This window comes from Chroicocephalus ridibundus, chromosome 4, assembly GCF_963924245.1.
Source record: "Chroicocephalus ridibundus chromosome 4, bChrRid1.1, whole genome shotgun sequence".
Classification (NCBI taxonomy): domain Eukaryota; kingdom Metazoa; phylum Chordata; class Aves; order Charadriiformes; family Laridae; genus Chroicocephalus; species Chroicocephalus ridibundus.
The window spans coordinates 17,114,091-17,139,560 of record NC_086287.1 but is presented as its reverse complement, the minus strand read 5'-3'; the positions used below and the strand labels follow the sequence as shown (position 1 = coordinate 17,139,560).

General features: G+C 42.8%; 1 protein-coding gene and 1 long non-coding RNA gene across 24 annotated transcripts in view; one reads left to right on the top strand and one right to left on the bottom strand.

Annotated features, from left to right (window-relative positions):
* Positions 1 to 559: 559 nt before the first annotated feature.
* LOC134514259 (uncharacterized) lies at positions 560 to 18,716 on the bottom strand. The gene is made up of 3 exons (XR_010070687.1): positions 18,523 to 18,716; positions 14,466 to 14,597; positions 560 to 637 (listed from the first exon to the last, which is right to left on the bottom strand). It is a non-coding gene; the product is annotated as an uncharacterized LOC134514259 (long non-coding RNA).
* Positions 18,717 to 19,028: 312 nt separating this feature from the next.
* The window catches only part of PTPN5 (protein tyrosine phosphatase non-receptor type 5), a 90,723-nt gene continuing 84,281 nt past the window's right edge, over positions 19,029 to 25,470 (top strand). For 9 of the 23 annotated variants that reach the window (XM_063331991.1, XM_063331990.1, XM_063331975.1 and 6 more), the window contains exons 1-3: positions 19,698 to 19,897; positions 22,785 to 22,931; positions 23,896 to 24,056. Coding sequence is in view for 1 of the 23 variants with exons in the window: in XM_063331988.1 (XP_063188058.1) it covers positions 24,965 to 24,983 (19 nt within the window). In the remaining 22 variants the exon portion in view is untranslated. The other 14 variants (XM_063331996.1, XM_063331992.1, XM_063331994.1 and 11 more) reach the window with 12 other exon arrangements.

The following is a 25,470-nucleotide window of genomic DNA, read 5'->3' as shown; positions in this document are numbered from 1 at the left end:
TACGGTTTACATTTTCCACCTTGTATCTCCTGTCCATGCACAGCTCACTGCTGGCAGCTCTTAATTTGTACTATGCAGTATTTCATCATCCAAACAACAGTCCCTTTGGGGCTACCAAAAAAAAAAAAAAAATGGCTGGAGGGAGGTACGTACCAACGAGAAAACGACTGGGGAAGGCTGGAGTGAAGGGCTGGTGACATCTATAGAGCTGTGGAGCTACTGCAGTTTCCTTTGCCCTTCACTTTCCTCAGTCATTCAGGCTAAGAAACGACAACCCTTTTCTCAGTGTGGGATGCCACATTTAAAACACTGGTCTGGTTATTTGTTGTCCTGTACTACCTCACACATTTATTTATGTCATTGCAAAATCTTGCCTAACCAGTTTACTGTTTTTTAAGAAATGCTCTTTGCAGGAGGATAGCCAGACAGTGAAAAATCAGGCTTGTTAAGTCCAAATCAGTGATGAGTATTTGTTGGGAAGGAGACATACTCTGCTGTAAAATGCCAGTTTCAGAAAACAAGTTTAAGGAAACAAAGTTAACATTAAGCACTGTCTTACCAACCAGAGATGTAGTTTCAGGACAGCAGCCATCTTGTTGCCATCAACCTTTGACATCCAAAGTCATGCTGGAATGAGCTATGGAAAGAAAAAGAACAAAATTTGGAGCACAATAGTAAAATCTGGGAGTTTGTGATCATACTTCTTACTGAACTTCCTCTATGATTAAAGACAGAATAGTGGATGAGCTGTTTGGAGAGCATACGCAGCTATAAAATTCTCTCTTGACTCACTGGTTTTATACAAAGTAAGCAGTTGTCTACAGTCAAATCTATTTACTTGCTTGTCTCTTGGGTAAGTTTTATACCTTTCAATAAAAACTCACCTGTCTTCATAAACAGATAAATCCTACTTATTTAGCCTATAAAATCAGTAACAGGACATCCCACATTAATTCCAAGGTGTTAGAAATCACTTATTTACCTACTTACTACTATTTCTACTTCTATTTTTATTGCTTAGCTGCCCTTGGAGGGCTGGGCTTCAAATACATCTATTTAGTGAGAAATTACCTCAGTCTGATGCTCTGATTTAAGACAGAGAGAAGAAATATTATCATCCTTTTTTTTTTATGAGTAGGCACTGAGGCACATGGTAATTTGCTCATACACTCCAAAAGTCTGTGTCAGAGCTGGAATTTTAATTTAGATCTCTTGAGTCTCTGCAGTGTCATTTCTAACGTCTCAGTGAAAGCAGACTTGAATTTCTGTCACATTTTTGAAGGCAGTGGGCCTCAGACAGGCCTCTTTCAGCTTCCATACATGATTGCAATGCCTTAGAGAGTTGCTCTGAGTGACAGGAGGCACTTTCTCTCCCTGCTGGCAAGATAAGTGCGTTTATTATTTTCTCAACCTGCATTTTGGAAGGTTACTTATGCAGGCTTAGAAGTTCACGTGTAACTCCTCTGTGCCAGTCCTCAGAGTCGTGGTCTCTGCCACTGAATATTTGCAATGCTCTTTTGATCCACAGCTTTGAAGAGAGATCTATCAGAGAAGAGGGAGAGCTCCACAGCTGTCTTTTCTGTAAGTATTTATTTATGCTTATAAAACCAGATGGGAAAGGTGCCCATCCTATGCCCTAGGCACTCTTGATGATTATTTAAAAGCACAGCGTAACAGAAAGACAAAACCAGTAGACACACACAGCAGCATTCTTTGCTTAAAGCCTACATCAAAAGTGAGAGAGTAATATGAAAGAAGAATAATATCCACACCTGGAGGGTGAAAAAAACTCAACCAACCACACACATTATGAAACAACCATGTTTCCAAAAGCCCTAGAATTTGCCAACTCCTAATTTGGGATTGAATCTTAACAGATTGGGGAATTCTCCACAGAGATGGGGTAAAAGTATCCAGGTCAAGCAGTATGACATCACAGAGCAGGAACATCCAGAATATGGTTTATCTATGCAAATAAAAAAAAATTAGCAGTAATTTTTCTTGACCACTGAACAGCTACTCAGAAATTCTGACCTGGAAAGCTCAAGCAATTTGCACATGATTGGTCATGAGTATTGGCAACTCCTTATAAAAATCCCTCCCTGGTCCTTGCTCTTGTTCATGTTCCTAAAGGTACCCAGGATACAATAGAACAACTTCATAGTCTCTGTTCTAATCCAGTATGACAGCATTCAAACATAGGATGCAACCATTTACTTTAATGTCACTCTGGGGGGAAAAAAAAAAAAACAAACCCAAAAAAATACAATGCACAAAACCATTGACAAATGTCTTTCCTCCCTCCCTCTCCTTCTGGGGCTTTTCTAATCATTCAGTGCCATTCGCCAGAGGTTGTTTTCTCCCAGGAGGTTACAGCTGTCTTGAGAGAGTATTCCTGAAGTACCTTAAGTGGCTTTCAGAGGAAGCTGTGACATTTAGGTGCAGGCAGAACAAACTGAACATCCCACTGGTGGGGTAGTTGAGAGCTGGGCTCACGCAGAGTGCCTCAGAACACAGAATTACAGCCTTCCTCAGACACGACGCAGGAACTGAGAACCCATTTTCAAATACATCCTTTCAAATACAGCTAAGTTGGCAGCCAAAGACTAAACCTTGTACTGCAAGAAAATGTGCTATTATTTTCTTCAAGAATCATGTCCTAGTCCATATTCCCCATAGATGTTAATTTTCTATGAGGTCCAGATTGGTTTCTGTAAGTTCTGTGTATTCTAAGCAAGCTTTTTGAAATGTCTCTGCATTTGATGTGTTGGAAAATACTGGGACAGCATAAAGGTTCACTGAATTTACCCCTATTAGACCTATATAAGCATCTCTCAACTGATAACCAACCCCCCTTAGGAGGATAGGGACAGTTTGCTAAAGTCACTGATTCAGGTTTTGGAAGGCACTCTCCTGGTAAGAATATAGACTAGCTTCAGGCGTCATGAAGCACTTAGGCCATGGGTCTGTACCAGAGCTTGTGTCAGAATTGGAGGCTTCTGGAATTTTATGTAACCATTTTGTCCCTCACAAGGCACAACCATTCCACCCCATCCAGGTTTCCAAACTCATGTTAGCACTTTTCTTTCATATCTTGTGTTCTTACATTTGTTCTGATACATGTTCTATCGGTTTCCACCCTGACGTCACTAGCATTTACGTGAACACGGTGGACAAAGGGACTGCTTCAGTCTTCTCATGCCACAATCCCTGGCTTTTGCTCCTTCTCACCAATAAACTTCAGGTTGTCAAGCCAAACTGTAATGCTTCCAAGTCACATCAATGTTGATTTGCATGTGTACCTGCATTTGCAGGTGCCTCATGTGAACTGCAGTACAGCTGCCTTGTGCTTATTTTCTCCTCGCCTCTCTCCCAGCTGAGATGTCCAGCTGATATCGAATTGGCACAAGGTAGGGCAACTAACACAGTATGACCTGGGACTCACCTGACTCTAGGAAATTTAGAGAATGCCAGTGGGTTGGCATGACAATCCCAAATGATTTAGGTGACACAGAGACAAGTCAAACTGAACTAAAATCAAAACGTTCCTTTTCTGTTCAGGAAACAAAATACAACCAATTCACTTTGGGACTACAGAAATATCTGAGGCCTCTATTTCCTAATCATCATTTATTGCAACTTTTCGACCCACAGAAAGGAAAACATAAAACATATCAATATTATCATGCTTTGTCCAATTTGTCATAAACACAAATTTTCAAATACCAGAATTTCACATGGACACAACGCTTACATTTATTTGCTCTTTTACTGCAGAGTAGGAAAAAATCCTAAGCACAAATATATCAACCTACTGATTATTTCGGCTTTCAGAAGGAAAGATGGAGGTATAAAGAGACTGAACTCTGACTGATTGAAGGACAAAAAAAACCAAACAGTAAATCACCCAAATTACTCTTAGGAGCCAGGAATTCTGACTCTTTGTCCACTGCTGTAATGATTAAATGATGATGCCAGTCATGATAAAAACCATATAACGGGAGAAGGTGGGTGTTAGAACACCTGTAATTGGCAACAACTAGGCTAATCATAAATAGTCTGTGTAATCCGAATACTTAAAAAAATACTTTCTCCAACCCACACAGGAAAACTCTACCACTCCAGACTCCTACGATGCATTGTACTACATTTCTTCTTGTTAAAACTGTATCAACGGTTTGTGTAACACTCTTACTAACACCTTCTTAAGTTAGAAATAGGAAGTGAGTAATAACGCAAGCAAGAGCATCTCTTGTATTACTTTTGTGTGTGCATGCAATATACTAGTGTTACGTGTCACTACTCTGAATCAACAAAAGAGATATTAGATTTCTTGATTCCTGGGTTGCATTAAATTGAAACTGAAGGTCACCCGCTCTCAGGGACGTTGCATCAATAAATATAAACAGGACTTCCATGTTGTAAAAGAGTTAATGTCCAGCGAATGGACATGTAAATGAATGGATTAAAATGCTGTAAATTTAACAAGCAAAATGAATCTTAGATAGAAATTACTTTGAAATATGGATCTCTTCATGCCTCAGTACTGCTTTAGGCAAGTCCCCCACCATCACTTTGTAATGAAAACTGGGAAGGGAGCTTTCAATTGATACCTTAGCAAATAAGCAAAAACTTACTCTAACTCTTTTGTTTCCCAGTTATTGAACTGTTCCAATAGCTACTTGAATTGAAACAGCTCTAGCCAGTAACACAAAGAACACGTAGAGATAAAAATCAAGCTTTAGGCCTTTTAAGATCTGGATATGAGCAGATAGAACTTGCATCAGCTTCAAAAAGAATTGCCCTGGCTTATGGACAAGTGTGACCTTAGAGCATATTTGGTTTATATACTAAGTCACATATATGCAGGTAAAAGCTTAGAATAGCACCTTTGAAGTTAGGGCCTGGGGGTAGGAGGTTAAAGAGGCTGTAAGACAGGCTTTGTCCACAGCCATACCATCTTAATAAATTTAAAAAGTTCAAAGTAAGCTCTGAAAAATCAAGAAACTCACTCCATTACTTAATAGTTTTGACCCATCATTTAGTTTTAGAAAGGATTTTCCTGTTCTTTCAGCTAGGATTGCTGAAATATTTGAATCTTCAATGACACCAATACACAAAATAGTACTGCAGCCTCACCACACAATGCCCTATCTTGACTGTCCCGACTAGAAATGAGACAAGAGTCTCTAGGCTGTGAGGACATTTTCTTCCTTCACATACCATCCACTCCACAGAGAACTGATCTTGCTGGAAGCTGAAATCTCCTTATCCAGGACTTCAGCACAATGCCTGCAGTGGAGCTCTTGCTTCCTCAGATGTTGTGCTCCACCCTTCCTTCATTTGTGACACCCTGGCCACTGCCCAAACAGGTATGGAAGCTCTGGAACTTCATTGAAAAGATGTCCAGTCCCTTCACCACCTTGTTGCTAGAGCTGAGAGGCCAAATGGCTTTCTTGGATGGTCCAGGGCATGACCTATGCTCTGAAGAGCATGAATTGTGGGGACATAAAAGCAAGAGAATATGTAAAGGTTCAGTCAGAGTAGGATCAATCTGTATCATGCAGAACACAATGCAAGCATACTGCAATGCCTGAGAAGTGCTGTCACCTTGTCCTTTTGGTACTGTTTTAAATCACATACATTCAGATTCAGGATATTGAATTCCCACCATTTACTGTTGACTACCTCATATACCTCCCTGCTGCTTCTGCTATAACACGTTACCTGGACTAGAGGATCCATGGGTAAATGCTGCTGTTTGTTACAGCTGTGGAAGCCTACTGAAGTTAGCAGGACTGAAAATATTCAATTAAAGAAGGGTTAGCCCAACTTATGCTAATACAATGACAGTCGCATCTGATATTGTATTTTTCTGTCATAGTTCAGTTTTGGTCTCATACTTCACTGCAACCAGGATAATGGCAGAAAAAAACCACTAAACATTTAAAATCATGAACTGTGGCTCTTTTTATTCTCCTTCTGGCTTTTGGTTCTTGAAGACTCAGACCAAGAGAAAAAAAATATTTTTACTTTGAAAGTTAAGATTCTTATAATGTAGCTATGGTTTAGCCATAACAGCATCAAATGCTGCCAGATACTGCCTTTGAACTCTATCATATCACAAGTATTGACTCAGGGAAATGCCTCTCTCCTGGTCAGTTCCTGTAGGGCACCAACCTCCAGATTCCTCTCACATCAACAGCTAATCAATGCCATATTTTCTGAGGTAAAGCTTCATCACTATTCCACAGATAAAAGAATGATATGGTGAGAGATTAAGGTTCAAGGTCGTTCCCCCTCTCTGTGCTCCAGATGCAAACTTTGGCAATCTCCCAGCTCCAGGCTGAGTAATCTGGGCAGGTGTTATTTTCCAGCTATTTTCTTTACCTGACAACCTGATTTATGTGGCGGGAAAAAATAGGTAGTCAAGCTTGAAGAATGAGAGAGGGGTTTCCAGTGAGGTCCCCTCTCTGGGGCCCTCTGGTAAAGCATGAGAGCACACCGAGTCATTAAGTACCCATTGCTATTTGTCTAAATCCTCACAGGGATTTGGTAGCACTATGGGGAAGTCAAGCTACATCTCCAGAGACAGTCTGCTAGATCTGCAGCTTGTCCCTTTCACAACTCCAGTCCAAGGGAGACTTTTCTCAACAAGTAATAGTTAAGAGGTAAAGTGCTGAAATGAATCTCTCCCTTTTCTTCTGAAGCACCAAGCAACCAGGCAGGCATTAACAAGCCAGGTAAAATGAAAACATTTTTTAACAGCCCACTTTCAATTAACCAGGCTCCATTTCCCTGACAAAGTAGCACTCTGCAATAGGCTCTAATGACCACAACTCACAGTTCTCAAGCTTCTTTATTGCTTTGTTCTGATTACATTATTTTATATAAGAAATAGACAGAAAGATGAAATGTGCCTATTGCCATTCAGTACCAGAGCAATAGTCCACTTCACTCTGAATACTGCCTCTGTATCTGGCTTATACTGAATATTTAAAAAGAGGATGTGAAGGTGGGGGTGGGGGGGGGGAATCCACCTTCTTACCCTCTTCAATGCCATGGCTTTAGACACTTTTCTTAGAAAACTCCTTACTTGACCCCACCCAGTCATGAGCCGGTATCATGAAACATGAAGACCAGTAACTGTCAGGGCTGTATAGCTTGGAGACAGTGTACCTGCTTTCTTTAATAATACCTGTTGACTTCTTACCTCCTCCTGTGAAGGCCTGTGACGGTCCACCCCCGATTCGTTTTGAGAAGATAGAGCAACAGGGTAGGGATATAGATGCAGGGTAGGGATATGGATGTTATTTCACTATATATAGTGATATAACAGTTGGCCACAGGTAAGTAATTTTTTTTCTTAAGATGAAGCTCACCCTCCAGTTTAAGTCTGGATAGCCTTTGAGTTCTCTTGATGAATTTTATGCTTGAGTGCCATATGGATCCTATGTCAGTTTCTCCTCCTGTGAGTATCATACACATCAACTGGTGCACTTTCCTCAAGGACTAAATAATGGAAATTGCTTATTACTTTCACAAAGGATTATTACAGAAAATTAAAATTCTATGTTTCTTGCAGTATAGAAACTTTTAACAGCATTCATATTTTGCATGTAGAGAGGTACTAGATTACATGGCAGACACTACTATTAAGCAATAGCAATAAGGCTTTTCAAAGACAGTTACTCCCAACTGATTAGTTTTAGTAAAGGAGGCTCAAATCAAGTATTCTTGAAATTGTATATTTATACTCTCCATATTTTTTTTTTCAACCAAAAGTAAGTCAGGCTATATTATGGTTATTTGTGCAGAAAAGGCAAAACCAGGCTAAAAATTAAAGATACATGTATGCATTAAAAAGACTGATGACGTTAACAATGGGTCACAGAATCACAGAATTGTAGGGTCCCTGCACACACTCTGTAAATAGCAGTCTAGAAGAACACCCAGTTCCACTTACTGCACAAGGAGTGGCTTCACAAGAAAAATGGCAAAGTTGCTATTCAGTTTTTTTAATTGTCATTCTTCATTATTAATATTTTTCAAATGGAGAAAACTTCATTCACAAGCTCCCATGCATCAGAACTCGGAGTAACTTTTGAGCACTGCCTGATGAACTAGGCTTTGTCACAACAGGCGGAAAGAAAGGGCGCTGCTGCTGCTGGCAGTTCAGTAATGCTAAGTGACAACGAGACTGGGAATGAATACCAACTAGAAGAATTCAAAGAAAAAGCTTGAAAACAGCTTCAGGTGCCAGACAAAGCAGTCTTGCAGAGCATATGCCAACTTCTGATGACTACATACAATATGTAGGTCCTTGGTTTCTTAATCAAGTTATTTTCAGCAAAGGGATATAGATCTTGTCTTTATGTTACCTGCCATGACATATAAGTTAAAATTCTTAGCTGCTTATATGCCCTGAAACCTAATTAAACCAGAGAAAAATCTCATCTTTTTTCCAATATACTCAAGGCATTTTTGACAACATCAAGATACTATTAAAACCAAAAAAGTTATTTTTTGTAGGGGCAATCTCTTAGAAATATAATATAGAACTTAACTGTGCTCAAGGTATTGACAATAAGGCCCTAATGAGTTTGACTCCTCTGTTTAGAATTTTGGCTTGCCATACAGTGACCCCTTAGGGCCACCATTATTCATATACATCATATACACATTCATATACATGTCCTTGTACTGGCAATGAATGAACTTCAGTAGCAAAGGATATTTATTCATCCCAGACACATGGAAAGCTTAGGAAGTATCACTGAAATGATTCTTTTCTGAATGAGTTATCTGAAACTCCGTGTTTTCAAATATGTCTGACCTTGGTAGGATTATTCCAAGTCAGAAGAGACTTTCCGTGAAGCATTTTTCTGTGTGACTCTTGGACCAAATGTACATGCAGTCTCTTGCTACTGGAGCTTGTATTCCTGTTCCCAAGGATGATTTTTTGACACTAATTTTCTTCAATCTGGAGCAAGAGAACTATTAAATCGGAGAGATAAACACGTAAAAATCTTTAGCCATACACAGCTATATATTCAGACTGGACGTTAGGAAGAAGTTCTTCACCATGAGGGTGGTGAGACACTGGAACAGGTTGCCCAGAGAGGTGGTGGAGGCCCCATCCCTGGAAGTTTTTAAGGCCAGGCTGGACGGGGCTCTGAGCAACCTGACCTAGTGGGAGATGTCCCTGCCCATGGCAGGGGGGTTGGAACTAGGTGATCTTTAAGGTCCCTTCCAACCCCAACAACTCTATGATTCTATAGACGTCAGCTATCTCAAGTGTCAATCAATTCTGCTTAGCAGCAATGCTTGCTGTGAAATGCTTGTTTACTAATATTTGCAAGACTACAACACATGTACAAAATCAGCTAGGCTACAGTGAACATTAAGAAAGGGCATCTGATTGTTTAATCTAGAGAGAGAGAGAATTTGTTAGAAACACCTCTAGCTGTTTGCTGGCATGGAAATTTTTATAGTGAAGCGGCAAGATTCTCTGCAGTGACAGCCTTTCCTTTCAGATTTGTGCTTTTGCCCCTCTTTGTTCCCCCTGAAATCATAGAGCTCAAGCTACACTATGGATTTTTCTGTATAGGGAGATCTGGCTAGTGATTGCTGTTGTTTTTGACAAAACTTTTGTGATTTGACTATTTGTACATAAAATATGCAATAGCAAGAATGCAAAAAGCATGCAGAGCCCAATGTTTTGGATACTAGAGCTGGACAGAAGGGATTCTGCAAAGGTCAAATGAATCTAGGGATAACTAGGGTGCTTTAATGCTTTGAGAAACTTGACATGTATTAAAGGGCAATATTTTAGAGTCAAGTATATACATCTCATTGATTTCTTTATCTTTATGTCAGGTTCCCACAGCTGCCATTAGTCCTTTTTCTTGTTGGCTAATACAACAAATTTTCATGGGCTGTGAGTATGTATGTATGTGAGATACTGTACTTCTCAATGGATTGCATTTCTCTTTGCAAAAAAAGATGTCTTTTAGCACCTAAAATCCAGACTGTGCATTTTTATGCTTTTGTAAGAGTCTCACCTGCTTTGTTGTGATTGAGCCCTGTTGAGTTGGTGTAGAAAACTACAATCCTGGCCTAGGAATTTACTATCCAATTTAGAAAAAGATACTTCAATCAGTGATAACAAATACCAGGGGGAAATGGAGGAAGGACAAGACAGGTGGTAAGATCAAGCAATTACAGAAGCTAATAAAATTACTTTGATTTTAGATTTTCCCCATCAAATTTTAATACCTAATATTCTGTTAATCTTTTTTTCTACCATTTCAAAATGAGCCCTGCACCAACTGAGCATTCCTGAACTCACAAGAATTCCAAAAGTGAATTTGAAATTTTAAATGCACTGCGTTTGTGGATTCTGTCTTGAACTATCTCCCAGGACCTGGTACTTAAAATGCACAGAATGCCCTCCAATTTCCTTAAGCAATCTTAAGTTGAGCAGTTACTAATACCAAAGGTCCCACAAACACCAGTTACATTTGAAAATATATGCATTGCCTATTTTATTTTTGTTCCTTCTCATATTCATACATACAATGTCTAAAGCTCTTCCACTTCACATTATCAGACAACTTTAAAAATTGCACATTCTCACAGTATCGGAGCACATGGTCTCTCCTTCAGCAAAGGTATCTTCCATGCTGTAGAGGTCTGCAGGCATGATCCTCTGAAAGCACACTGCCATCAGCATACTTTTTGTCCTCAAACAAAGAATAGCAAGCTGCCATTCTGATTTCCTCTGAGCCATATGCTTCAGCATCTTGAAAGCATCCAAGCCAAGACTTCTTTTGCTTTTCTTGAACCTCTACAGTGAGATAACCTCATAGTACCAGTCTTACTTGGATTTTGTTCCTGACTTTTATGCAAATTGAGGTTTTTACCTCAAGCAGAAATTATGCTTCTAGAGTTTTGAATATGACCATGTTAGCCCTCTGCAGTATGTTTTTATCAAAATAGCTGCTGGTGACAGAAGCTGAGAGAGGGGAAACCCCAGGACATGCACCATATGGTGACAGGGACAGCAGCAGAAACAGCAATTACTAATTAAAACAGTTTTTCATGGCTTCAAAATAGTTTTTTCCATGAAGATTTAACAACTGATGGTTAATTCTTCCTTATGACTACTTAATTCTGAATAAACACATCTCTTCCTCAACTTTGGGAAAAGTTTTTTTTTCTCCTTCTGCCTTTTTTAACATCTGAAATATAAGGAATATTATAGTAACCATGGTATCCTGATGACATAATGGTTACCATGAGAACAAAGCTGAAATAGTGTCATCAGAGCCCCTTCTCTCTGCTGTGCTGTTGAGTTTCATATTTAATAGAGATGGCCAAACGGCTGCCATCCAGCATGGCTGATTCTATCCTGCTTCACTTGGGTTTCAAAGATGGAAAAGCAAAGCTGCCCTGTGCTGCTGCCTTACACCTTAGCACAGTTAGTTTTGCTTCAGGGCAGCAGTGACACCAGCTTATAAGACAAGGCTGCATAGCAGCCAGGTAAGAGGATAACTGTGTTGTAGCAGATTCCCCTAAGACAGTGACAATTGTCATGTCCCTAGGACGTACTCCAGTATAGCCTTTGGACGTGTGTAAAATCGCTGTTCTTGGTCTTTGCTTGCCAGACAAATGAGACTTTAAATCATGTTTACTTAACTGTGTTAGATTTCTTTGCTAACCTATGCAGTGTCTCTCAATGCATGATTATCTGTCGTCCAGTCCTGCAGTAACCTCTGCCCAGAGAGTGCTTTGCACCCACAAAGGGATACACTGGCTTCAGGGGGTACAAGCTAAGTGCAGAGATCCATCACACCCAGCCTGTCATAGGGCAAGAGTGCTGAAGCAGGCACCAAGACTCAAGACAACACTGTGACTCAAGTTGCACACAGTTCGTCTTTATGAGTGCTCCTGAGCGCTGGCAATTCAGAAATTATTTCAGATTCTGTTACCATCAGTATGACTGCTGTGAACACCAAGTGCTACCCTCCCCTGGGGCCAGCACATCCCATTGCTACACGGCTAACAGGCACTGCCAAAACACTGTACCCAGAGGGTTGCTCCAGCTTCAGATAAGCAAAAGCTATTCCCATTTAGTTTCCTCAGAGAAGCTCCTCTTTCTTTTATTGCAAGAACCACTGGACATGACTCACTGCATATTGTTTGTTCATTTTGCTATATATATTTCCCAAATGCTATTTTAAGCCGCATTTCTCCCTTATGCTCCTACCAAGTTTACTGCACGAAAACAACCCTCTAATTTTAATTTCATATTTAACCAAAACAAATGTGGTGTGGCTCTGTTCACTTCAATAAAGCTATCTTGATTTACGTCATGCATACAGATATAAGAAAAGTGGTCAGAGGGGAGGAGACAGAGGGTACTACAAAACAAAGGGGCCAACTAAGCATGCAGCATTTCATACGAAGCTCCCTGCATTCTGCCTGTTTAACAAAATGTTTCCACACCAACCCAAGTCAGTTCCTGCAGATGGTTCACATACATTTCCTTCCTCCTCTAACCAGAATCCATTGAATAGGCTCTTCCTAAAACTTCTGGCCATAAAGTTTCTATTGTAGCCCCCTTTTAGTACCTACTACCTGATTTTTTTTACCCCAGTGTTTCACACAGTTCTTCCTGTTTCATTGCCTTAACCTTACACTCCCTTCTTGGAAAATCAGGATACAGAGTCATAGTCAAAGGCTAACTGCAAAGGTTCCCTCTAAAACATGGAATAATTCAGGTTGGAAGGGACCTCTGGAGGTCATCTGGTCCAATTCCTACTAAAAGCGGGACCAACTTGGAACTTAAATGAGGTTGCTCAGGGCATTGTCCAGCTGAGTTCTGAGTACTGACAAGTATGGAGATACCACAATCTCTCTGGGCAGCCTGTGCCAGTTTTTAATGATGCTTACTGTGAAAGTAGTCACAATTTCCTTCTATCTGGTCAGAATATAGCTCTTGCTACAACTTAAGAGCACTTGCCTCCTGCTCTTTTGCTATGCAGAGCGTGATTCTGTCATTGTTACTCACTGCTAGGTAAGTGAAGACAGCAGTACGATCCTCCCTTTGCCTTCTCTTATCCAGGTTTAAAAAAAAACAACTCAGCACTCTCAACCACTTTTTGCAGCAGTGTGCTCCAGCTCCTAACCATCTTGGGAACCCCTCCACTAGACTCTCTCCAGTTTGTTAATCTCTCTCTCGTATAGGGAGACTCAGGACTTCACATGCAGCCTCACAAATACCTCACAAAGAGGAGAAATTGTTTCCCTCGGCTGCTGCCTACGCTTTTGCTAATATAACCTGGTATGCTGTTGGCCTTCATTGCTGCAAGGGCGCACTGCTGATTTAGGTTCAACTTGTCGTGCTCTGGGACTCCCACATCCTTTCCTGCAAAGCTGCTCTCTGTCCAGATGGTCCCCAGCTTGTACTGTCACACAGGACTACTCCATCAATACAAAAAGTACAGTATAAAAATACAAGACTTTGCACAAAAGCACAAAACTTTACCTCAGAACGTTATGAAGTTTCTGTCAGCCCATTCCTCAGCTTCTTGACATCCCTCTGAATTGCATCCCCAATTTGGTTTCATCTGTGAAATGAGGGTGTAGCCTGTCCCCTCATGTAGGGTGAGGACATCCCCCTACAAGGATGCTATAGGTGACTAAGTCAAAAGCCTTGCTAATATACTGCTTCCCTCCTGTTCCCTGAACTAAACTTTCCATCATACAAGACAATTAGACTGGTTAGGTATGGATTGCCTTTGGTAAGCCCATTCTGGATGTTCCAAATCACCTTCACGTGCCTAGAAACTGCTTCCAGGCAAATCTCCTTCACAACCTGCCCAGGGACTGAGGTGAGACCAACCAGCCTGCAGTAACACAAATCTTCCTCCTTGCCCTTTTTGAAGATGGGCATCACATTTGCCTTTCTCCGGTCACCAGGGTCATCCCCAAGTTGCCACCACCTTTCAAAGATAGGAGAGAGCAGCTTCGTACTGACATAAACCACTCCCTTAGCATCCTTAGATGCATCCTGTCTGGTCCCATGGACATTTATTTATAGATATTTTTTATATGAAAGGTAAATACAACAGACAGTAGGGCATAGTTCAAAGTCAGAATAAACATCATTATATATGCAATAGTTCAGGATTTTTTGAATAACCTTTTGTAGAAAAAAACCCAAACCACCAACTAATCCTCCATTACTGAAGGACCTGTTCTTGGTAGTTTGAGAAAAGAATACTTGGACAGAGTATTCTCTGAGACATCTCCATCATTTCTTCCTTGCCATACCTCGGGACAGAAAAAAGATGGGGAGATATGATCTGACTTTGAGGCCAAATGTAAATTTGCTCTAATACAGTTTGGAGAAGGGTTAAAGAAATAAGGGTATGTTCATTTTGTATGACCTCACATACCTGATGCAGAACTACTGAGCTGGGCTGGAAATGTTTCTCCCATCAGTGTACAATGGACTTCATCGGCTCTCTCTGCCATCTCTAGCTAGGCTTCTGGATCTTTTATTCCACCATCTCTGCATGAGATCTGTCCTGTTCAAAAGAATACATATGCTGAAGTAACCAAGAAAAAGAAATATAAAAGCCTGTCAGATCCGATTGGACTCTTCCCCACTAGAAGCAGGATGAATCCTTTCCTTACACTGCAAAGTGGGGGGGGGGGGGAAGAAAAAAACCCAAAGGATGCATCCCATATGTATCAACATGAACAGATAAATGCAGCAGGTTTGGCTAATTTGAAAGAACTGAGCCATTTGAGAGTGAGGCTTAGAGTTCTTGCGTCATTTAACTGCTGCTTTCCCCCAAGACGATGCAAATCCACTGGGCACTGTGTTTATCTGCTATGTTGTCAACAGGACCCTCATTCAATAAATGTGTGGTAACAAGAAGTGTGTGAGAGCTACAGGTGAATAGCTTATCGTTCTTCTGAGAGCATCACCTTGGTGTTTGGAGAGGGCTTTTGCTGCAGAAAGCTGCTCCTACTGTTTCAGCCAGAGATCCTCAAAAACCCCACAAAGATTACTCACAATGATATCTGTGATTCCACAATGCTTGCACTTACATCTAAGGAGAACTGGGCTGGTGTTAAGTCATGGTTGCTAGTGCAGCTCAGCTGTTTTGCTGCAGATGAAACACCGGGAAAGGAAGCAACCTCTACAGCATACCCCAGGTAACATTTTGACCCCAGTGTGTCTATCTTGTCATAAAACTAAAACCTTCACTGACTTTTTACCTCCGGAAGGCAGATTTGCATTTATGAACCTGATGTTTAAATAAATATATATGTATCAAAGACAGTCCCAGAGAGCAGTCTCAACCCACATCCTTTATCCACTAACAGGAATTTCACTGAAAGAAGCATGTTGCAAGGGCCTGACTGCTCTCTGCTGCAAGCAGTTGGAAGGTCAAAAGGGAAATAAAAAACAAAGTCATTTAGAAACCAGCTGGACTAGATTTTTTAATGACTTCCTGACCATTAGCAAGGACACAAATACGGCAGTGTACCAACTTCAAATGTTACAAATTCCTGGCTATTCCTACCTTAACCTTACCCAGGATCCTTTATGTGCTCCAACAGCTGCCTCAGACGCTTTGTAAGCGCTTTACCCTCAGCAAGATCAAACTTCAACCCCAATTTCAGCTATAGCCTCTGCTCCACAACCATATTGGTGGATGCCCCAAAATTATTTAGGTAGTACTTTCTGAACACTACTTCAGACTTGCCTCATGAGCTGTGTTTCACCCAAACTTCAACCCTGATCCCAGCTGTAACCCTAAATCAGCAACCTCTGCCTGCCTAGCAGAAAATGGCTGCCAGAGTCAACACTGAAGTCCCTAGCATAGCTGGCAATAAACCCAGCTGAGTGCTCACTGAATCTCTAGTTTTCACCTTCAGCCTCATGTCTGATGTTAACCTCGCCCTAGTCTCACACTTAAACCCTTCTTAATTGTGGCAAGCTAGTGGTTTCCGCCTTCCCCAGTAATGATTCCCTCTCACTGCCCTCCACTGACTCAAGCCAGGCCCTAACTCTGCTGGATCCTGACTGTCAGGGTGAGAAACACCAGAACAAACCCTAATGCCAGATTGCAACCAGCCAAAATTCAAGCTCATCATGCCCTCATGGCCCAGCCATATACACAACCTTAAATGTTGGCCCCTTATTTTAACAGAGTAGCTGGTTGACTGATACCAACATGTTCGCTGCAGCTAGCAGTTGGCAGAGTACAGGGTACCCAAATTTTGTTATTCAAAATCAGGACAGATTTGGGCTGGTTTTCAGCCAAAAAAAATAATGCAGAGAACCACACACAGCAGCACATGTGGTTTTAATGTCATACCTCCCGCACTTTGGTAAGCCCAAAAAAGCTAAATTTTTCTCAGAGTAAATCAGAGAAGCCTTGCTGCCTCTCAACTATTTACTGCTGCTGGCCCCATCCCCCAGCAAAGCTACCGTGCACCCCACAGCAACGAGCGGCAGATGGATGGTACAGTAGCGAGGAGCATTTGGGACCAAGGAGAGCTAATCCCCTGGTCCACTGAAGTCTTTCTGACCTCTAAGAGAAGTTCCCATCACAGGCCCATTCCAGGTTTTCATGCCACTGACTTTTGGAAGGGAAGAGTATACTGAAGTAGTCCAGTAGTAACTGATGAGTCCAGTTTTGCCTCTTACATCAAACTCTGACTCATCCTGCACTGATACCAACTTGCAATTCTCTCTTAATTGGGAAAATCACTAGGATAGTACTCACTGCCAGAATTCTGGGTCACAAAGTCATTCTCTGACTCAGAAGAAGGTTTACAACAGCTGTGGCAGTGGTATGTACTGTAGGTGAGTCATGTTGAACTATTAGTGTGAACATAAGAACCTTATAAAACAAATACATAAAGAATTGCACTGACCCACCTTAATTGTATCATTCATTCGTTATTCTATAGCAAAAGACTTGATGTTTTATTGTGCACTCAATTTTCAGGAATGAAACATTTAAAAATTAAAGTTACTGAGACACTTCTCATCATATGAATCCCAAGCAGCTTTTTAAATTCAGAGGCTAAAATTTTAGCTCATATAAATTTTCTGGCAGGCATTAAATTTGTGGAGGCATACTGATTTAAAACAGCTCAGAATCTGATTCTAGATTTATGGGACAAAACTCCATGTTTATGGATTATGTAACTGCAAATGCAGATATGTCTCAACTGCAGCATGTTGTTGTATCTAATAGGATATAACAAAATATGCTACGCATATTCAGAATGGGAAAATGCCCTGTTCAATTTAAACTGCAGGAGATATTTAGATAGATAAATACTATTGGGTTTTCCAAACAAGGACTCCAATAATTAAAATTAAGAAAATATATAAAATATTTCTGGAGGAATTACGGATCTCCAGTGAATGAATATTGAGGTAATTTCACTGACTTAGTAGGCCCCCATTACCTGAACATTTAATCCTTTGACTCTCCAGTAGGTTAGGCCAATAAAAATAACGTCACAAATCAAACCCAACAATATTCATGCCAAAGCACTGGAAAACCTCTGGTCTCCAGCCAGAGCTTGTGAAGTATGTGTTTAACAAGTTACAACCTTTTTAGGGACAACTGGTCTGAGGAACAAAATGATTACAAGGCTACCCCACAGTATCAAGTAATGACTGGAAAAACCAAGTGGACTTGAAGCAATCTTTGAGATCCTGTTCTCCCTCCTATTACTTCTGTGCAAGAGCACTAAGTTCAGGTATTAGGTACTGGGGTTTTGTCAGTATAAAATGGGTTGCCTTTGGTAGAGCAAGGTAGGTTTACAGGATATGAGGAATAAGCCATGTTGCCTACATCTAAGGCCATAATCATGGCTCTGGTATGAGAAGGCATCAACTTTCCAGCTTATGCCCTGAGTTTTTTTTACACAAACTTATCATAGATTCATAGAATGCTTTAGGTTGGAAGGAACCTCAAAGATCATCTAGTTCCAATCCCCCCCTGCCATGGGCAGGGACACCTCCCACTAGACCAGGTTGCTCAAAGCCCCATCCAGCCTGGCCTTGAACACTTCCAGGGATGGGGCATCCACAGCTTCTCTGGGCAACTTGTTCCAGTGCCTCACCACCCTCGCGGTGAAAAATTCCTTCTTGAGCTGATGAGAGGCACACTCTTCATCGGCTTCAGCATGAAGTCAGCCACACTAGCTAAAGCATTTGCACTAAGCCACAGGGACCCGCGTGCTCCAGCCACCGTTCAGACAGGGCCCTGGGAATTTGGGGTCTGAATGGCCGGAACAAACCCCCAGGGAGGGGTAGCTAAGTCTTAAAATGGCCTCTCGATCCCCTCTGAGAAGGCTGAGGGGGGGCCGTTGGCAGTCCGAGTCCCTCCGACTCAGGAAGCGGCAGCCCGCAGGAGAGGCTGTGGGCACGGCCACCCCGCCGCAGAGCTGCCGACGGCACACCGTCCTACCCACCTGGGCCTGCCGGCGGAGACCCACCGCAGCCCGGGGCCTCGCTGCGGCGGCGGCTCCCGGCTCTCCCGGGGGCTGTGGCCGGCTTCTCGCCGGGCGCTCCCGCTCGCTGCCTGGCTGTTTCATTCATGCTTTCTCCTTCGCCATCTCCCTCTCCGACTGAGGGGAAACGGGAGCGAGCGTGGGCGGCCGCTGGAAGGCTCCCTGTCAGTCAAGCGGCCGCGCTGGAAAGCAGGCGAGCGAGGGAGAAGGAGGGAGAGAGAACACAGCTTTCCCGGGGGAGGGGGCGGCTGTTGTCGCTGCCAGCCTCGCAGCCCTTCCCGGGGGCATCTTGCAGAGACGGGGCGGGAGGGGAAAGGAGGGAGCGGTTTCGCACCGCAGACCTTTCCCGGTTCGGGAGAAAGCGGTGGGGAGCGGCTATTCTCCTGTCCGCTTGTCACCTGTGTGTCTGTGTCCCCCGACCCCCGCCGCACACACCCACTCAGCGGCGGGCGCTCTGTCTGGCGAGAGCGGTGAGCGGAGGGTCGGTGCCTCCGGCGCTGTGGCGGGCTGCCTGTACGTGTCTGATAGGGGCTGCGGGGGTGGCGAGCCGGCCGAGGGGGACCGCCAGCTACCGCCGCTCAGCCGCGGTCGGCGAGCCCGGTCTGTGTCAATGGCGGCGGGGGGGGACCCCTCAGCTCTCCCCGGGGCTGGGGAACTTCTTAAGGCTGAGGGGCGCTTCGTAGTCCCGGCACCAACTGCGCCACTGCGGGATGGAAAGGGTGTGAGGGGGGGTGGGCTTGAGGAGAGGTGCGGGGCAAGTTGTAACGGTTTTAACAGTCATAACGGTTTCAACGGTCGTAGCGGTTTTCGGGGGGCGGGCCGGCTGGCGCGCGCGCCCCGCAGCGGGCTGAGGCGAGCAGGGCGCTCGGGAGCGGAGGGGAGGGGTGCGAGCGGCTGCCGGCGGCGGGAGCCGGGGGGGCGGCCGGTGCAGCGGGGCTTGGGGGGCTCGGCGGGGGAGAGGCGCGGCGTGTGAAGGCCCGCTGCTCCCCCGCTGCGCCGCTCGTAGCGGGCGGCTCTGCCTTTGTGCTCCCTCCGCACCTGAGTGCGGGGCTGGGAAGGAGGGAGGGCGCAGGTGGGGGCGGGCGCGGCAGGCAGCGGCGGCGGCGGATCCCCGGAGCCAGGGAGGGGAGGTAAGGCAGTGCCGCGCTGCGGCGGCTGCTCCCGGGGCTGCGGGGGGCGGCTGCACGCCGGGGGCTGCGTCTTCGGCCGGGGGCGGCGGGCAGGGCAGGTCCCTTGTTTGCCGTTTCCTGCAGCCGCTTCCCATCTCGTCCCGCTGCGCAGAGGAGAGATGCAACAGCAGCAGCCCGGCCCCCCCAGGGAAGGACGGGACTCGGAGGTGGGCAATGCGCATCAGCCCGGCCGATGCGCGGAGGGGCTGCCGGGCGAGGGGCTGGGGAGGGGGGAGCGGCCGGCGGTGCGTGCCCCCTCCCGCGGTCTCCCTGCAGCCGCCCGTGGACCGGCGAGGAGTGCCGGGGGCGGCTGGTAGCCCGGCGCCCCGGGGCGCCCGCTCCCCTCCCTGCCCTCCGCCGGCCGCTCGCTGGGCCCGGGGCGTGGTGGCGGCGTGCACAAGGTTGGGTGCTCGCAAATACTAATTTTCCCTGTTTCCCTCCCCCGCCGAAGAATACGCGAAGCAGACACTGATGCATTCGCGTGGCGGATCTCGCTTGGGAAGAACTGCTGGGGGATTTGTGTGAGGCGGCTTTCGAACCCGTATGGTCGGTAGTTAACTACCGACTGCAGTTAAAATTTTAGCAGCAGCAACAGCTTTGCGAAGCTTTCCGGGAATATTGCTGCCTTTGAGCTGATGTGACAGGCAGCCCATGGTACACCGCCGCTCTCTACTAGATGGCAGTGCTGAGAGCAGGATAGTTGGCGTTGGAGGTAATAAAGTGTTGGGAAGCTGGAGAGAGGTGCAGCTGGATTTTGGTGGAGTTACGGGTGGAACAGAAGAGAGGCTTCATATGTGTCCTGTGAGGTTATTTGCAATTACGAGTATTTTTTCAAACTTTACATATGGTTATCTTGTTATGCAATTCCGTTTTAGTGAGACTATGATTCTTACACTATGTTTGGAAAGGAAAAAGTCTAGCAGGTTAAGCCGTTGTATTACAGCGTTATTTACAAAGTTGATGATGTTTGGATCCACCTCCACTGGCTGCCTTGTGGTTCGCAAAGATTTACAGCTGAGGATAGATTCTGTGCTTGTGTTAGAGCAATAAATTACAGATTCAAAAGAAACGTGGCTGCATTGCCCTCTTTTTATTTTGGGTGTTGTATATACTTGAGGAAGCAATTTTTTTGTTTGATCATGGTGTTTTGTTAGGCAGTTTGAGATAACTTTTTTCCTGTATAAATTATAGAGTTAAGGGATCAAGTTCAAATCTTGGATAGACCCAGAGTTCATATCGATTTCAGCAGAAGTTCTGTGGTACATGGCAGAGTGCTGAATTTTACTGTGTGGAATATCTGAAGTAAAAAATTTTCTCCCTGCTTGCACCACATTTGTTTTCTAATTTGTTCCATTGGAGTAGCAGAATGTAGAGCTTTTGGCAATGTTTTCATTGATAAATTTGAATTAGGGTTGTATATCTGAAGCCAAGGATTGGTCAGGGGCTCAATATGTGCCCATTGAGAGAAAATTAGCTTATTGACTTGAATGTGAATAAAATGGACACAAAAATTTTACGATTTGCATATAACGAGTTCCAAAGTTTTCAGTAGGTATGTGCAGGAAGGTAAGCACATCATGTTTGCTTGTATAATTCATTTTGTTATAATCGAATAGGCATTATTCTTTGTAGTATTTTATTGGTGGTTTTTGTTTTTGTACTTCTCATTTAACATCATCGTGGTTTAAGGATTAAGCGTTAAAATATATTTGTCACTCCGCTCCAGAGAGAGTTGCCAACTGGATGTCATGCATGTAAAACCAGAACAAGAGCCTTTAAATAGCAAGACCATCAATTTAGTAACAATTTAGTGTGATAAATGGTAGAATACACAATAATAATGCAAATGTGAATGATTATAGCATGCATATTTTGATATTAATATTGATAAGGTACAAAGCAGAAAAGCAAACAAACACATTCAGCTCTTAAGTACCTAAACTGTTTTGAAATGGAAGAGCTGTTTTCTGTTATGCAGTTTATGCTTTAAAAAAAAAAAAGGTGGGGGAGGGAAGAAAAATTATTTACAAGCATTTATTTTGTTTTCTGGATCTCAAAATTCCATTATGTAGCAGGATGCTTTCCAGTATCTGCTTTCTCAGTATCTGGAGAGGCAGATGCTGCTGCAGCAGGTGCAATTATACTGATTTGCAGCACAGGAGGGGAAAAAAATTTACAAAATTCTGTTCTGACTTTCTATCTCTGCCTAAAAAAGATCAGCCATTTAGCTTTGTTTTGGGCTTGTCAAGAGAAGAGATGAGATAGGGAAGTTACGTTTGTTCAACAAAGGGAGTGAAGTCAACGTACAAATTAGGAAATTTCTGTTTCCAGAATAAAATGACTAAATTTGCCTAACAGACTACATTAAAGAATTCCAGTGCTTGGCTCTACCTCACAATTGTCCACAAACAAACTCTCACCAAAAGTCAGGGAGTTTTCCTATGTGTTGTTAGTTGCTTAACTAGATCACTCTGTCCTGTGGGGTGTTGAGTCAAAAGGCAGAAGAGGCAGTGGAGACTAGAGCCCTGTAGGCTACAGAAAACCTGTAGAAGAGGTTTTCTGAATTGTGGCTTTTAAAAAGGTGCATGACAGAATCCCATCGTCAGTAAAATCACTGAGAATTTTGCTGTCGCAGCTCTCTTGCTTTGCTTCTTATCCTGTGTAAACCACAGCAAAGTGTGACTGATGGGAGCCAAGATTCAACCTATGATAGGGAATGGGTTCTTGGTTTAAGCTAATGCTTTAAAGAGTTTATTTTTAGTTTTCAGATACAAAGTGTTTCTCCGTTAGAGGATATTTGAGACTCCTGGCAAATAAAACATGCAAGTGAAAGTTAATAACTGAAGAGCTGATTTTTACTAAAGCATCTTCTTAGCAGAATAAGGCCAGAAGAGATGCACAGTATGTGTATGCTATATGTATGTGTGCTACTGCTTAGTGAGTGAACCGTGGTATTCAAGAAAAGCAAGGGTCTTTAATGTCTCTGGAAGGTGACAGGATTTTTTATTTCACTGTGGAGCTCAGGCAAAGTAATTCTTTTTTGGCTTTTTTCAGACTCTTCCCTTAATGGTACGGAACCAAATTGACCTGTGATTTTGAGCAACATTTTTAAGAGCTAGTATGGTTATAATTTGCATGTTAGAAGTCAGATTCGAGTTTCTGCGTTGTAAGACTCCTGATTTGTGGCCAGCTAGAATTACAGTAAGTGGTTCTGTATGTTCTTGGTTTGTGCCTTTTTTCCTCTTAGCCCTTCCTTGCTTAGTGATCTGCTGCATGTAACCTGCTTCTTAACCTGTTTGGGCAGGAGCAGCCTTTCACAACTTACTCCACTGGGGCTCAAATCCCTGTTTGCAGCTCTAAGAGGCTGGTGTAGTAGTAGGTAACAGTCTGACCCCAGTTTAAAGTCAAGGGTAGCTGCCCAAAATATTTAGTATTTTTAAGAGGTGGACCTCTAGCATTAAATAAAATTGTTTCTTGTTTTCTTTGTGATTCCATGTCATAAGTAGTTTCATTCTGCTTCATTCAGCTAGATAGTGCAACGTTCTGCATTTTTATATCAATGCTTACTTGTGGATACAACTGCACCTGTTAACGTAAACTCTTGTTTTTGACACAAACTCACCCTTCAGCTATAAGCAACTCGCTTAAGTTACAGGGAGATTGTGATCTCCCTTATATGTCACCGGATGAACACCTTCAGACTAGCCTTGTCAATCACTGCAGTATAACAAAACCACTTAGACCATCTTTTCTAAAAGAACTGAATAAGTGGTGCTGGGTTCAAATAGCAGTGAGTGCTAGAAAGAGTGACAACTGCATGTAATATCTTATGCGTGCATAAATTTGTTTAGGATAATACCTATCTTTATAATCCTGTGTGTGTAAATTTGGTACTTCTGGATGTGCCAGAGGTTCAGATGGATTTTGAATGCTTCAATGAAAAGTTACTAATAGCTGCAGCGTGCAGAGCCTGCTCACTAGTTTTGCCCACTGCACGCACACAGCTAACATGTCGCTATCCAAACTGATGTCTGTATACCTACACCACTTCATCAAACTGCATAAGCTATGACACTGCTAGTCTTAATTACACTGCTTTTTTAAATCATTCAAATGTTGTAATTCATATACCACTAGAATTGTTTTACCACTCATTTGTCCACAGATCATGTTTCATTAAAAGTGCTGATGAGCACCCAGGACTCTGAAGACAGCAGTTTTGTGCAAGATAAGAATGTTCCTTAAGGAAGCTGATGGCGGATAGAGCTCCAGAGTTCCTGGCAGACACTGACAGCGTAAGATGGCACCGTAGTCTAGTCTGAAATTGTAAGTCTTAAGGAGGACTAGATGTCCTTGACTTTACAAGAAGTTATTGCACTGAAGAAACTTAATAGTGGGCTAGAGTCTGCTTTCAGGACCTATGTAGATGTATTTGTTTCTGTTCAGTTACACTAATATGACTATAGAGCAACTAGGTTTTCTCTAGATGAGTGTGAATTGAATCCCTCTACATTAGAGGAAGTAATTTGATTTACTCTGGTGAACCTGAGGTTGACACCCATCATTTCTGAACTACTTTGTTTCTAGCACTGCCACTCCTAGAAAATCTAGAAAATGGATTGTGTAAGCTTTGCAGTATGACTAAAACTACTGGTTCCAAAGGAGTTTCCGTTTTGAAAGCTGTGTGTTCCAAAGGTGTTGATTCATTTGCAGAGGCTTGTTGGAACCTGAGGTCATGAAATCATTGATGTCATTAAATATGCAAAATGTTTCATACGAGCAATGTCCATACTCTTGCAAAGTCTCTTTTTATCACTGAGGCTTTTTGCAGTAGAAGGTCCTGTCAGTAGGGAACAGGTTATATATAGGTCAGGAGGCTAGGACACTAACTGCGTATTGTGCCTGAAATACATGGCACAGTTGTAACTCTGATATTAAATACAAAATTAACACTATACTTGGCAGATACAAGATTGATAACTCCTGCTGGGGGGGAGGGTATCAATATTAGTCGATATTTTAGTCGACAAGTCCAGTGGACTTAGATTTTTTCCATTTCAAAAAGTGAAAGAATCTTATCTCTGGCTTCCATTTCCTTTCACTTTCATTACACAGTTCTTGTAAGAAACAGTAATGCAGAAAGCAATCTTGCATGCTATGTTTCTGTTTCTAAGTAGGAAGTGATCAAACCCCGTCATTCATTTCTACGTGACCCTGAGAGATGCAGGAGGTGGATGTATTTCAGTGGGAAATGTAAGGCTAATTTACGTATGGAAATTTGATGATATTAGTGTATCAAGCTTATTTTCCATAGATGTACACCTCTTACAAAGCAGACTATGAACATGGAAATGGTTATGCCTAAATATTCAAAATGACTATTCTGATAGGTATGCTGTGTAGACAGACTCTTACATATAAATTACTATTGCAGAAGTTGGTGAAATCACATATAAACCTAAAGGAGAATAAAGCAACAAAAAGAGCATAGTAGCAGTACTAATTGAAGTGTAACAAAAGTGCAAAGATCTTCAAAGTACACGTGCTTTGGTAAAGATACCTGTTCTTGTCTGTAAACCCAGTATAAGAAATTAAGGTTAAATGTTCTCTTAGGTATCCACTCCCTTGTTTGTTGTGTATCTGTGTAGTGAACAGAATAACTTTCTATTTACAGTTGTAGCTGTTTATTCAAGTAATGATGCATCTTGTATTACTAGTGCAGCAGAGAAGTGACTCTGAT